This window comes from Triticum aestivum, chromosome 1B, assembly GCF_018294505.1.
Source record: "Triticum aestivum cultivar Chinese Spring chromosome 1B, IWGSC CS RefSeq v2.1, whole genome shotgun sequence".
NCBI lineage: Eukaryota > Viridiplantae > Streptophyta > Magnoliopsida > Poales > Poaceae > Triticum > Triticum aestivum.
The window spans coordinates 115,456,167-115,470,772 of NC_057795.1; the positions used below are offsets into that span (position 1 = coordinate 115,456,167).

Genomic DNA, 14,606 nt, shown 5'->3' on the forward strand with positions numbered 1-14,606 from the left:
TTATGCATCTACATACCACTTGTAGATCGCGTGCGGAAGCTTGCAAGGTGATGATGTAGTCGTACTCGACGTGATTCGAATCACCGATGACCAAGTGCTGAACGGACAGCACCTCCGCGTTCAACACACGTACGGGACGGGAGACGTCTCCTCCTTCTTGATCCAGCAAGGGGGAAGGAGAGGTTGAGGAAGACAGCTCCACCGGCAGCACGACGGCGTGGTGATGGTGGAGAGGCAGTACTCCGACAGGGCTTCGCCAAGCACACAACGGAGGAGGAGAGGTGTTGGGGAGGGGAGGGCTGCGCCTTGGAGGGTGGTGCGGCTGCCCTCCCCTCACCCCTCTATTTATAGGGGGAAGGGAGAAGGGGGCCGGCCCCCTAGAACCCATCTAGGGGGGGGTGCGGCGGCCTAGGGGAGAGGGGAGAGGGTGGCTTGCCCCCCAAGTCAAGGGGGGCGCCCCCTCTAGGGTTCCCCCCTCAACCCTAGGCGCATGGGCCCAAGGGAGGGGGTGCGGCCAGCCCACCAGGGGCTGGCTCCCTGCCCCACGCAGCCCATGTGGCCCCCCGGGAGGGGTGGCCCCTCCCGGTGGACCCCCGGAACCCTTCCGGTGGCCCCGGTACACTACCGGTATGACCCCGAAACTTCCCGGTGTCCGTTTGACAACTTCCCATATATAAATCTTTACCTCCGGACCCTTCCGGAGCTCCTCGTGACGTCCGGGATCCCATCCGGGACTCCGAACAACATTCGGTAGTCACATACTAGTCTTCCTAATAACCCTAGCGTCACCGAACCTTAAGTGTGTAGACCCTACGGGTTCGGGAGACATGCAGACATGACCGAGACGCTCTCAGTCAATAACCAACAGCGGGATCTGGATACCCATGATGGCTCCCACATGCTCCTCGATGTTGTCATCGGATGAACCACGATGTCGAGGATTCGATCAAACCCTGTATGCAATTCCCTTTGTCAATCGGTACGTTACTTGCCCGAGACTCGATCGTCGGTATCCCAATACCTTGTTCAGTCTCGTTACCGGCAAGTCACTTTACTCGTACCGTAATGCATGATCCCGTGTCCAACACCTTGGTCACATTGAGCTCATTATGATGATGCATTACCGAGTGGGCCCAGAGATACCTCTCCGTCATACGGAGTGACAAATCCCAGTCTCGATCCGTGTCAACCCAACAGATACTTTCGGAGATACCTGTAATGCACCTTTATAGTCACCCAGTTACGTTGTGACGTTTGATACACCCAAGGCACTCCTACGGTATCCGGGAGTTACACGATCTCATGGTCGAAGGAAGAGATACTTGACACTTGGCAAAGCTCTAGCAAAACGAACTACACGATCTTTTATGCTATGCTTAGGATTGGGTCTTGTCCATCACATCATTCTCCTAATGATGTGATCCCGTTATCAACGACATCCAATGTCCATAGTCAGAAAACCATGACTATCTGTTGATCACAACGAGCTAGTCAACTAGAGGCTCACCAGGGACATATTGTGGTCTAAGTATTCACACGTGTATTACGATTTCCAAATAATACAGTTATAGCATGAATAAAAGACATTTATCATGAACATTGAAATATAATAATACTTTTATTATTGCCTCTAGGGCATATTTCCAACAATAATGTTAAAGGCTATATGAACAGACCGCCGAAGTAACTTCACGAGAGGGCAATCAAGAAATAGGTGTTGGATTGTTTCATCGTGAACACAAAAACAACAGCACGAACTGCCTACCCATCTCCGCTTTAATAAGTTATCTTTGGTAAGGATCACCTGTTTGTGTACAAACCACATAAAAATCTTAATTCGCAAGGGAACCTTAACTCTCCAAATGTGCACCGATTGTGGGATTGGGCCAGAGTTTATGAGATCTAAGTACATCGATTTGACCGTGAACACACCATTACCCGTTAGCTTCCAGTTCAAAGTATCTCCCTGATCTAAGAGTTGAACGACCATCAACCTCCTTACTAAGTGTAACCTGGAGTTCCATAATTCCCCTACTAGAGACCTCCTGAACTGGATATTCAAAGGTACTGTCTGCAAAACCGTTGCTACGTAATCCTCCTTATGTTGAGCAATATGATACAGGGAAGGACATTGGAGAGCTAGCGGTGTGTCGCCTAACCATGTATCCTCCCAAAACCTTGTTGTTATTCCATCCCCAACAATGAATTTCACCCGATGGAAGAAGGTTTCTTTCACTCTCATGAGTCCCTTCCAAAATGGTGAATCATTAGGTCTTACGGTAACCCGGGCAAGAGTTTTAGAGTGCAAATATTTATTTCTAAGGATTTGTGCCCACATACCCTCGGATTCCTGCGATAACCTTATAGCCATTTGCTCAACAGACATTTATTTTTAACCTCGAGATTCTTGATCCCAAGACTCCCCTGGTCTTTTGGTCGACAAATAATATCCCATCTTGCCAGGCAACACTTTGTCTTAACCTCATCTGGCTGCCAGGAGAAACGAGATCGATAGAAGTCTAATCTCTTGCGTACCCCTTTGGGCACCTCAAAAAAAGATAGAAGGAACATTGGCATACTCGTGAGTACCAAATTTATCAATACTAGCTGTCCTCCATAAGACATAAGCTTACCCTTCCAGCAGCTTAGTTTCTTCTCTAATCGATCCTCGATACATTTCCATTCTTTATTAGTTAATTTCTCGTGGTGAATTGGAATGCCTAGATAACTGAACGGTAATGATCCCAGTTCACAACCGAACAGGTGCTTGTAGCTGTCTTGGTCATCTTTAGTGCTACCAAAGCAGAACAATTCACTCTTGTGAAAATTGATCTATAGACCAGACATTTGTTCAAATAGGCATAATACTAGCTTCATATTTTTGGCCTTTGCGAGGTCGTGCTCCACGAAGATAATGGTGTCATCCACATATTGTAGGATAGAGACACCCCCATCCACCAAATGGGGAACTAGACCACCTAGCAAGACTTTCTCCTTGGCCCGACCTTATGAGAACTGTCAACATGTCTGTCACGATGTTAAACAGAATCGGAGACATCGGGTCTCCTTGTCTCAGGCCTTTATGCGTTTGAAAATAATGACCAATGTCATCATTCACCTTTATCCCGACACTACCTTTCTGGACAAAAGAATCCATGTGATTCCTCCATGTCCCATTAAAGCCCTTATTGCGCATGGCTTGCTGTAGAAATGGGCATTTAACCTTGTCATATGCCTTCTCAAAATCCACTTTGAATATTACCCCATCGAGTTTCTTTGAGTGGATTTCATGTAACGTTTCGTGTAAGACAACTACCCCTTCTAGGATGTGTCTTCCAGGCATAAAGGCAGTCTGACTTGGTTGCACAACTGAATGGGCAATCTGTGTCAGTCTATTGGTGTCCACTTTCATAAAGATCTTGAAACTCACATTCAAGAGACATATGGGCCTGAATTTCTCAATGAGAATTGCTTCCTCTTTCTTTGGTAGTGGTGTAATCGTGCCGAAATTTAAATGGGACAGTTGCAGATGCCCATTAAAAAGATCATGAAACATAGGCATAAGATCATCTTTCACGATATGCCAACATTTCTTATAGAATTCTGCCAGGAACCTTTTCTCAGCTAAGTCTGCTAGACCTTTGCTATTCCAAAAGACCCCTTTCATATTTCATCATGGTTTTTTTTCTTTAGTTTCACTCTCGCACTTCTACGGAACGCTGGCGTTGGATAAATCTTCCTCTTCCAGGAACTTTTAGGTTTATCTAATGCCGACACCTCCTCTACACAATTTATAGTCTATTGTATCCCCGCCTACAATGACGGGGGGCCAACTGGTTGCACAGACTCCGCATCTTCTGCGTCTCCTTCGGCATCGGAAGAAGGCATCATTCCATCACAAAAGTTCTCTAGCGTAGAGATACCCAAGTTATTAATATGAGCATCCGACATAGGCTTAACTGCCGCTAACGCGCGGATCAACTCGGAAGCTCTCTCAGCCTATAAGTCCAAAATATCTTAACTGATTTAGCAATTTCTTTCCCATTAGACCCAAGCGAGACTCCTATGTCATGTGCCTTACTAATGATGTCATGTTCAGAAAAATGCAAAATAGAGCATTGCTTATTAACCGACATACCTGTCTGAGTCTCGACGTCCCTTAGCTTGGCGGCCCTCATAGCACGTCCAAGCTGAAAGTCGGCGGCGTCCGGCTGGTCCTGAACTCGGCTGTTGACACGCCTGCCAGACAGCACCGGGTCCGGATGTCCACCAAACGCGATCACCTCCTCCGTAGTCCAGACCCGTGGTGACTGGACCGTCTCCACGAGGCCTTCAGAACTGGCAAGTACAGGTGAAGGGGAGGAGGGGGGGTCTGACGCCTCCAGAGCCTCCTCCCATATCTCCCACTGCCTGCAGACCCGCTCCAGCTAACGTCAGAGAATACGGTGTCGGAGAAGAACGCGTGGGTGAATCAATAAAATTGGGAAGAATTTCACTTCCCTGGCCTCTGCACCAACTAGGGATGCATACAGCCTTATTTAAGTATGAGTACTAAGATTTTTAATCTCGGTTATGCACCCATGCGTGAGTACCAAGAAAGTCTACTCCTCAAGAATAAATAAGGACCTAAATTCGTCTCTGTGAGGATTTAAACCTAGGTGTTGGGTTTGTACATCCAGAATAAGGTGCCGGAGAAGAACGCGTGGGTGAATCAAAAAAATTGGGAAGAATTTCACTTCCCTAGCCTCTGCACCAACTAAGGATGCATACAGCCTTATTTAAGTACGAGTACTAAGATTTTTAATCTCGGTTATGCACTTATGCGTGAGTACCAAGAAAGTCTACTCCTCAAGAATAAATAGGGACCTAAATTCGTCTTCGTGAGGATTTGAACCTAGATGTTGGGTTTGTACATCCAAACCCTCCACCAGTTGAGCTAGGCTCACTGGTGTGAAAGCTGCGGGTGAGACCCTGCACAGGTGATGGTGCAGCGCTGCATGAAAGTTTGGCTGGTAACCGACGGCCGGCCACGAGGATAGGCAGTAGGCCAGTAGCCACCGGATCGAGATCGCTGGGGTGATGGGCAGACAGTGCGGCAACAAATAGGTCGTGGTCTAGCGGCACGAGCTTCCCCCCTCTCGATCGTCGTCCCGGCTATATATTCGACGGCTCGGCGGGCGCCCCCCACTTCGACCTCCCGCTGCCCATCCCCCACCCGTGCCGCGTCCGTTGGCATCAATGGCGACGCCTCGTTAGGTGGCGCGTCGCTCTTCCTTAACTGCTCCCCCTCACACACGCGCATCGGATTCAGACGGCTCTGCTTCGAGTTGGTGCGCTACTCCTCCACCCCTCCTTCCCTGCAGCTGCAGCTCCGCTCGTGACTCGTGACGGGAAGAGGGAAGATAAAATAATACTCTGCCAACCGCGGCGAGGCGTCGGCCGTGCTACACCTGTCGCCGCAAGAGCTGGAAGATCTCCGTCGTTTATATATCGACACCTGCCGGTGCCGGGGATGTGAGTTTCTTGACGCACGGCCGCCGTGCTCTTCCTTTTCTTCTTGGTTCTTGATTCGCCGGCCACTGCTAGCTTAGCTTAGTCTGGTCTCTGGTGTGCGCGCGGGCGCGGGTACTGACGATGATGTGTGCGTGATGCTGCTGCGCAGGAGTGAGCCGGGCAACGAGCTGGAGGAGCTGCTCTGGGATAACGGACCGGCGCTCCGGCGGGCGGCATCGCCCTTCCCTCCCTTCTCCTGCAGCGCCGCCGGCACTATGAAGGCGCAGGAGCTCGCCAAGCACCCCGCGTCGGCGACGGCGATGGCGCAGGGACACGACGACGACGCCGTGCCGTGGTTGCAACATTACCCCATCATCGGCGTGGACGACGACGGCAGCGGCGGCGACACGGCCCCGCTGCCCCAGGACTACTTCTCCACCTTGTTTCCCGGTTTCTCCGAGCTCCCCGCTGCGGTGGCGAGCAGAGATGCCGGAGCGCCATCGACGTCTCACGCAGCGGTCGTCGTGCCGCCGCTGCCGGAGCCACCTGCGCCCCCCAAGCAGCAGCAGCAGGCGCCTCGATCCACCGGCGAGGGCGTCATGAACTTCTCCTTCTTCTCGAGGCCCCTGCAGCGCTCGCTGCCGCAGGCCAGCACGAGAACGTCTGCCGCGGGGAGCAAGTCCGTCGAGTCGACGCTGCTGCAGACCAACAGGCTAAGAAGCACCCCGCTGTTCTCGGAGCAGAGGACGGCGTGGCTGCAGCCGCCCAAGGAGTCGCCCGCCGCGGTATCCGCATCCCGTCCTCCGGCACCGCCGGTGCCTGTCCGGCATGCTGCAGAACCGGCTGCGGCGTTACCCCAGAGACTGCAACCGGAAGCGAGGGCTGCGGCGTTACCACCGAGATTGCAACCGGAAGTGAGGGCTGCGGCGTTACCCCAGAGATTACAATCGGAGGCGAGGGCTTCCGAGATGCCACCGCCGCCCGCAACAGCGACGACCTCGTCTGTCTGCTCCGACAACGGTGAGCGGAGCCAGCTGAAGAGGAGCAGCCACCAGACTCTGGAGTGGTCCGTCAGTCAGGACGACGAGGTAAAGCGCTGGACACATGGTTAACACCACGAACGCAGTATTGTGCTTCTTGTTTCATCAAAATCTCAAACGCAATCTGCCTGCAGGATCTCGACGACGAGGCCGGCGGGCTGAGAAGGTCGGCGGCGAGGAGCACCAAGCGCGGCCGCACCGCGGAAGTGCACAACATGTCGGAGAGGGTATGTACTAGTAGCGATCCCGAATGCACAAAATAAATAAATGTACACAGTACACCGAAGTGGCATTCTTCCGGTTGCTAAATTGGTATTCCTTCTTGGAAGATAGCTAAATTGGTGTATGAAATTGCTATGCAGAGGAGAAGGGATCGAATCAACGAGAAGATGCGCGCCCTGCAAGAACTCATCCCCAACTGCAACAAGGTACACGACACACCCAACCCTCGCAAGAAAACTCGAAAAATCTTTGACAATGAGCACAGCGTGACATCCAATGTTTGTGGTGATGAAGATTGACAAGGCGTCGATGCTGGAGGAGGCCATCGAGTACCTCAAGACCCTGCAGCTCCAGGTCCAGATGATGTCGACGATGGGGACGGCCGGGCTGTGCATGCCGCCGATGATGGCAATGCAGCACATGCAGATGCCGCCCATGGCGCACTTCCACCACCACCACCTCGGCGCCATGGGGTTCGGCATGGGCCCCTTCGACCCGCGCCTCGTCGCCGCCGCCGGCGCCGCGCAGTTCCCTTACCCGATGATGCCCGGCGCGCCCATTTTCGGCGGCCACGCGATGCCTCCCCCGCCACCGTTCCACCAGGCGGCGGTGGCGGGCGCTCACATGGCTCCCGGCCCCGTCACCAACGATGCCGCCACCGCAGCGCAGGCCGAGCACGAGCAGACACCGGGCGACCATCCGCAGGTCCCACGAACAATGTAAACTAGCTCCAACAGCGGCGGAGGTCGACCTGGCTCTGTAGCAGGCTAGGGGCGCACGCAGCAAGGCTCGGTAACTCCGAGCAGGGCTGCGGCAAAACGTAGCTGTAAAATCTTTGTGAAACTGTAAAATGGTTCACTGCTCCGGCATCTTCTCCGTGTCAGAGGATAGGCCAGGTACAGTGTCTGCTGGAGAGGATCAATGGATCAGGATCGCTTCTGCTTCCCGCTGCAATACACAATCCTGACATGTCCTACCACCATTTTTAAAGCTCTGTCCGCCGCTCATGATGCTCATCATGCTGCGGGCAGGAGTCAATCTGAAGTATAGCGAGCACTGTTCGTGCACATGCATCATGGCGCCGGTGGCAGCTTGAGCTGGCACGAGCTCGGGCAGTCCATGCCTTATCATCAGCCGCTTGTGGTGGCGTAGTCGGTCGGGGCCAACATGCTTCGATCACATCGCCCGCACGATGTTGCCCAACCGGGGAGCAGAGCAAGCCGCGCAAAGGGTTTGGATCAAGCCAACTGAAAACGTGAGAATAGAAAAAACACAAGATTAACATGACATGTTCATCTCAATCCTATCCTATAGGATTTGGCTTGTTTGATTGCATCGTAGAAGAAATGAAAGGATCCTTTTAAAGAGGTTTGAGTGAATGTTAGAAATTGAGTCAAAACCATAGGTGCATGACCTTGGCGAGAAAAGTCAGTTTGGTGTTAAAACTTGTGGCATACATTGAACCGGTGATAGAATTTGGTTTGGACATACATCTACGGTGTTAACTACGCTGGCGCTTGCCAGCATGGCGCGGCACGTGACCTGGTTTTCTTTTTTTGCAAAAATCCTCCTAGACTTCTATTTTTTGTCACGAAAAAGCCGCTTGAAGTTTTTCCTTACAAAAATGGAAGGTGTCCATTGGGCCCCACCTGTCAGGATACATTATTACAAGAAAATAATACGCAAAGTATTGCGTCGCTCGGTTCTAACAGAAGACCTGCAAGACTACAGCCGGCCGGCGAGCAGATCAAGTACCATTTTGATGCACGCACATAAGTCTTGAATGGGCTGCTGTCATGGCGGCCCATTTTTCACATGTTAGCTATTTTCCCTTACTTAGAAATATTTAAATTATAAATAATATCACTACAAAATAAATAAATCATTTAAAATAATGTTCACGTAATTAGAAAGAATATACTCCCTCCGTTTTTATTTAGTTCGCATATTAGCTTTGGTCAAAGTCAAGCTTTACAAACTTTGATCAAGTTTATAAACAAAAATATTAAGATACACAATAACAAATCAACAACATTAGATTTATTATTGAATGTACTTTCACATCGTATAGATTTATTATGATAAATGTCTACATTATTTTCTACAAACTTGATCAAACTTTACGAAGTTTGACTTCAGTCAACTCTAATATGCATGGTAAATAAAAACGGAGGGACTACTTATTTAAACTAATGTTTATACAATTCTAAAAAATGTTCTTATTTAAAATACTGTTTACATAATTCAAAATAAAATACACATGACTATTTAAAAATGTTTACATAACCAAAATAATATTATTCATTGAATTACATAAATATTATTAATGTATTCAGAAAAATATTCATGTATTTTTAGGCTATATTCATGTATTCCTTTAAGAGAAATATTATTATTCAAAATAATGTTACATAATTGTAAAAATTATTAATGTATAATTTGAAAAACAAAATTTAAATAATAAATATAAAATAGTATTTTTTTTAATTAAAAAACTATTGTATGAAAAATAGGCCGCGGTGCAGCTCAGTTAAGCCACATGTGCGTGATGGACATCACGTAAAGACTTTATTTTTTAGGGGAACAACACGTAAGAGTTGGTGTGATGGCTAGCGTGGCCATCTTTAAACGATTAGTTCGCGTGTATTAATGTCTCTTCGTATTGTTTCCTGACGGGTGGGTCCCAAGGGTCATAGAGACACGTCTGAGGGGATTTTTTAAAAAACAAAAAGATTCAAGTGGCTTTTTAGTAACAAAATAATAATTTTAAGGTGTTTTCTGCCCAAAAAAGGCCACACGCCCTCGTCCCTGCCCCCAGTCATTGTTGGGTGGGGCCCGCGTGCCATATCAACACCTTGTACGTATACAAACGTGATGAACACCGTAGATGCACGCCCAAGCCAAATTTTGTTACTGGTTCAATGTATGCCGCAAGTTTTAGTACCAAACTGACTTTTCTCGTCAAGTTCAGGCACCTGTGGTGTAATTGACTTATAAATTCTATGTGAAATAGTACCAAAAATCGTTAGGAAAATTTCCTATAATATTTAATCTTATGAATCAAATAACCAACATAAAAAAAATTCTGAAGGATTCTAATCCTTCAAAGTCTCTACGAAAATCCTTTGAATCAAAGGAGCCCTAAGGCTTTTGCTCCATTGGCGCTGCTTCTATGGGCGTAGCGTACAACAAAGCCTCAAGAATTTTGAAGGGGCATGCAGGTCGGTGTCGTGATCTGAAAACTCACAGCTCATTAGGTAGAAATTGCCTGGAAACATACGGAAATTGAGAACTCTCTCAATACCAGACAATATACATGTTTATCTTGTATTACTACTTTCGGGGCACACAGGTAGGTGTCATGATCTAGAAACTCGTGCCTCGTTAGGTAGAAATTTCCTGAAAATGTATGGAAATTGAAAACTCTTTCAATATTAGACAATATACATGTTTATCTTGTATTATTACTTCAACCGTTCTTCTACGTCCATTTCATATACATCTCATCTATGCTCATTTTTTTGAAAGAATGAGCCTTCTCGTTGATTTCCATTAAAAAACCACCATAAAACTTCATAGTGTCCGAAACACAAAAGGAAAGCAAAAAATCATACAGCCAACCATGTATCATCGAGGGAAAGGCACACCTCCCCTCCCCTTCCCTCCATAAGACACCCCCCCCCCCCCAAAGATGCCACAAATGACGAAGCAGCGTAGAAAATAAGGTACCCTGGGAGGATGAGACAAACACAAGCATCGACATAACTTAGAACAGTTCCGGCTACCCCGTCATTACGTCTTCTACTCCGCACATTTGTATTGCTTATCAATCAAAAGAGTGGAACAAAAAGGAAACCAGTTGGAGAAGAACATGTTCACTCCATCTCCAGCCTATGCCAATTCTTCTACTAAGCGGATCCACCCACGACTTCGAGCATAAATTTCCTCAAGCACCTCTTAATCCTTCCCACACCCTCCTCAATTCTTCTTTCGTCTAGGGGCTACTGCAAGATCCTCCATGCATTAAGATAATATCACAACCTATAAATCAAATATGCATGCTCATCTAATTTTTTTATCAAAGCATGCTCTATTTTCTAGTTTTCCAGATGGTCCAGCACAAAGTAATCCCACCACACAACACAACTTTTCTCTGTTCTATGGGAAAGCTCTTAATACAAGCCCACACCAGGTCATTTAGGTTGGTTGGTGTTATTGGCAACGCAATAGCACATGCCACAACTTGCCATATCACTCCCGTCAAAGCACAATCAAAGAATAAATGACTGATGCTCTCTTTGGCACCACAAAAATGGCACTCTGTATCTCCTACCCATGCCCTTCTCAAAAGATTATCCTTGGTCAGTATGCTATTCTTAAGCATTAACCATAGGAAGATCTTAATTTCTGAGGGATTTTAAGCTTCCATAAAGATATGTACCCCACCAATCTATCAGTATTGAGTAAGCGATAAAAATCTCTCACAACAAAATTGTTTTTATTGTTTAAATGCCATCTCATTCCGTCTTGATCCTCTCTTATTTCTACCTCTCTATAACGCCCCAGATATAACTTTCCATATTCATAACTCCAACTCTTGCCTTTTCTGGAGATGCGATATGATATTTCCTTCGTGATTGGGTTTATCTGTTGTTTTGCATTTTGTTCTTGTTATGCATCTCATCTCATGGCATCATTCGCATTGCATCGGCATCATTTTCATAAAACTTGCATCCGTTCGTAGTTGCCGCTCCTCGCTTCTCTCTGTTGCAGTTGTTGAACGTTCTGAGACCGACCGGGTTTTCGATTCCCTCTTGTCTCACCGTTTGACCCTCTCTACGCTTTACTCAGACCCCTCGCGTGCGCGTCCGAAACTCCCCCAAACTCGAACCTGGATGTCGTGACCGTTGGATCCAGATCATCCCCCAACATCTATAAAACATCTACGTTTTGTTAATTGGGCTCCCTAACTATTTTATTCGCGACCGTCCGATTACGATCGTAGGGATGAGATAGCCCCTAACCTAATCCACCTAATGTATATATATATTGTCCAACCCTAAATCTCAAGGGAGCTGTCCCATCCTCCCAGTCGTCGCCGCCGCACCCATTTCCCACCTCGGGATCCTCTCATTCCCCCTGCACCAACCATCAGCCACACCTAGATCCAATCCATCCATCCCATCGACCCATCTCGAGTCAACGACCGCCGACGCTCAAATCCCGCAGGAGCCCGAGCTCCACCTCCTCGCCCCCATCCCCGTCTCCTGGATCCCAGCGTGCCCGAGCTCTCTGCTGCTCCTTGCGCCAACCACCACCGGAGCGCAGCCGCCCTTCCGCCGCCGTCGAGCGCCGGCTGTGCCCGACCTCGACCTCCAGGCCGCCCGCGCCTCAGCTTCAAGGACCTCCTCGTCCCCAACCAAGAGCGCCATCCGGTCCCGAGCACCACGCCATGGCCCTGCCGTCAAGGCTGCTCGCGTCCCCTCTGTCCCGTCGCCTGGATCGAGCGCTGCAAGTTCCCTGTCTCCAGCGCCGCCGCACCTTGGAGCAGACTTGGTGGCATCGTCCTCCTCTAAATCTCGCTGTCTTCTCTCTGCTCTCTGGCTCACTTCATCTCTCTTCCTTTGTGGTTCTACAGAGACCTCCCCATGGATCCTCGTGGCCGAGCTCTCCCCGTCGCCAGTTGCCTCGCCGACCCGCCGCTTCTCGCGCCTACCGACACCACCATCTCGCCTTCGCCCGCTGCCATCCTCTTCCTGGAGGTCCGTCGTCGCGCCCTTGTTTTGCCCGAGCGAGACGAGCAGCGCTCAACCCCGCGTTGACCACGCCCCCCGCTTCGATCTGCGCCAGGCCCAGCGCGCCTCAGCCGCATCCACCAACCGGGCCTTGGCCCATGGGTGAGCTACCCCCCCTCCTGTTGGGCCCGTGATTTAGATTCGGCCCGACTAATGTTTTTTCCCGTGCTGCGATTTTAACATTATCCAGTGTATTACATTTTTGCAGAAAACCCCTCATACATCATGCATATAATAACTCTTTAACAGTGCATCATATGTAAAAACTTCATATATGTAAAATGCTTAGAATTTTGTGTAGATTAATAATTTGCCACTTTCATCCATGTTAAATATGTTTAAATTGTTGTTTGCATTAATTTGCTAAAATGCCGTGTTAAAATGATTTATTTCATAACTAAATAACCGTAGCTCCATTTTAAATAAACTTTATATGTAAATGGGGTGGAAAAATGCCTAGTTTAACATGGTGCACTTTATTTTTCCTGTTTAATAATAATAAAATATGTTTTAGGGCAGAACAGTACCGAATCTAAAATATGCATTTTCCGGAATTGTTGTTTGTTATTCCGGCCTCATTTAAACTTGCCTAGATAGGTAGTTTTATTATGCTTCACCCATTGCCATGTTTAATAACATTTGATATTGTTGGGTACAAAACCGAGAGAGAACTAAATAATTGATGTGGTGTTTTGTCAATATGCAACTCGTTGCATATTAAGCTCCACTTAAATTGTAGTGTTGTTTGTTGCACTTTGCCATGCCATGCCTCATTAAACCGGACATGCATCATACTTGTTTGTGCATCATGCCATGATTATGCTTGTGTGTTTACCATATTGTTTGCTTCTTTCCGGTTTGCTTCTCTCGTTAGCTTCGGTTTCGTTCTGGAGTTGTGAGGATTCGTTCGACTACGTCCGTTCATCTTCTTCATGGACTCGTTCTTCTTCCTAGTGGTATTTCAGGCAAGATGACCGCTACCCTGGATCTCACTACTATCATTGCTATGCTAGTTGCTTCGTTCTATCGCTTTGCTGCGCTACCTATCATTTGCTCTTCAAGCCTCCCAATTGCCATGTCAGCCTCTAACCTTTTCACACTTTCTAGCAAACCATTGCTTGGCTATGTTACCGCTTTTTCTCAGCCCCTCTTATAGCGTTGCTAGTTGCAGGTGAAGTTGAAGATTGCTCCATGGTGGACAAGATTATGTTGGGATATCACAATATCTCTTATTTTATTAATGCATATATATACTTGGTAAAGGATGGAAGACTCGGCCTTATGCCTGGTGTTTTGTTCCACTCTTGCCGCCGTAGTTTCCGTCATACCGGTGTTATGTTCCCGGATTTTGCATTCCTAACGCGGTTGGGTGATTTATGGGACCCCCTTGACAGTTCGTTTTGAATAAAACTCCTCCAGCAATGCCCAACTTTGGTTTTACCATTTGCCTCACCTAGCCCTTTTTCCCTTGGGTTTCCGGAGCCCGAGGGTCATCTTTATTTTAGCCCCCCCGGGCCAATGCTTGTCTAAGTGTTGGTCCAAACCGAGCGATGTCCGGCGCCCCCTGGGCAATCAGGGTCTATGCCAACCCGACGTCTGGCTCGTCCGGTGTGCCCTGAGAACGAGATATGTGCAGCTCCTATCGGCACAGCGGGTGGCTTTGCTGGTCTTGTTTTACCATTGTCGAAATGTCTTGTAAACCGGGATTCCGAGTCTGATCGGGTCTTCCTGGGAGAAGGTATATCCTTCGTTGATCGCAAGAGCTTATCATGGGCTAAGTTGGGACACCCCTGCAGGGTTTAAACTTTCGAAAGCCGTGCCTACCGTTATAGGCAGATGGGAATTTGTTAATGTCCGGTTGTAGATAACTTGACACCAGATCCGAATTAAAATGCATCAACCGTGTGTGTAGCTGTGATGGTCTCTTTTCGGTGGAGTCCGGAAGTGAACGCGGTTTTGGGTTATGTTTGACGTAAGTAGGAGTTCAGGATCACTTCTTGATCATTGCTAGCTTCACGACCATTCCTTTTGCTCTCTTCTCGCTCTTATTTGCGTA

The 14,606-nt window shown here is 48.2% G+C and overlaps 1 protein-coding gene across 2 annotated transcripts; it reads left to right on the top strand.

Moving 5' to 3' along the window:
- The first annotated feature begins 5,050 nt into the window (after nucleotides 1–5,050).
- LOC123110986 (transcription factor APG) lies at nucleotides 5,051–7,716 on the top strand. 2 transcript variants are annotated; one of them, XM_044531644.1, is made up of 5 exons: nucleotides 5,051–5,514; nucleotides 5,663–6,581; nucleotides 6,668–6,760; nucleotides 6,896–6,961; nucleotides 7,050–7,716. In XM_044531644.1, coding segments are annotated over exons 1-5 (1,509 nt in total). In that variant the 5' UTR covers nucleotides 5,051–5,512; the 3' UTR covers nucleotides 7,479–7,716. The 2 variants fall into 2 exon arrangements, with proteins under 2 accessions (XP_044387579.1, XP_044387578.1); XM_044531643.1 differs by lacking the exon at nucleotides 5,051–5,514 and having other exon boundaries at nucleotides 5,649–6,581.
- The last annotated feature ends 6,890 nt before the right edge of the window (nucleotides 7,717–14,606 follow it).

Bases quoted from the DNA above. Each gene is read 5' to 3' on its own strand.
- LOC123110986 (XM_044531643.1), top strand. From the start codon at position 5,649: ATGCTGCTGCGCAGGAGTGAGCCGGGCAACGAGCTGGAGGAGCTGCTC. The intron at 6,761-6,895 runs GTATGTACTAGT...ATTGCTATGCAG, and splicing joins TGCACAACATGTCGGAGAGG to AGGAGAAGGGATCGAATCAA. The intron at 6,962-7,049 runs GTACACGACACA...GTGGTGATGAAG, and splicing joins TCATCCCCAACTGCAACAAG to ATTGACAAGGCGTCGATGCT.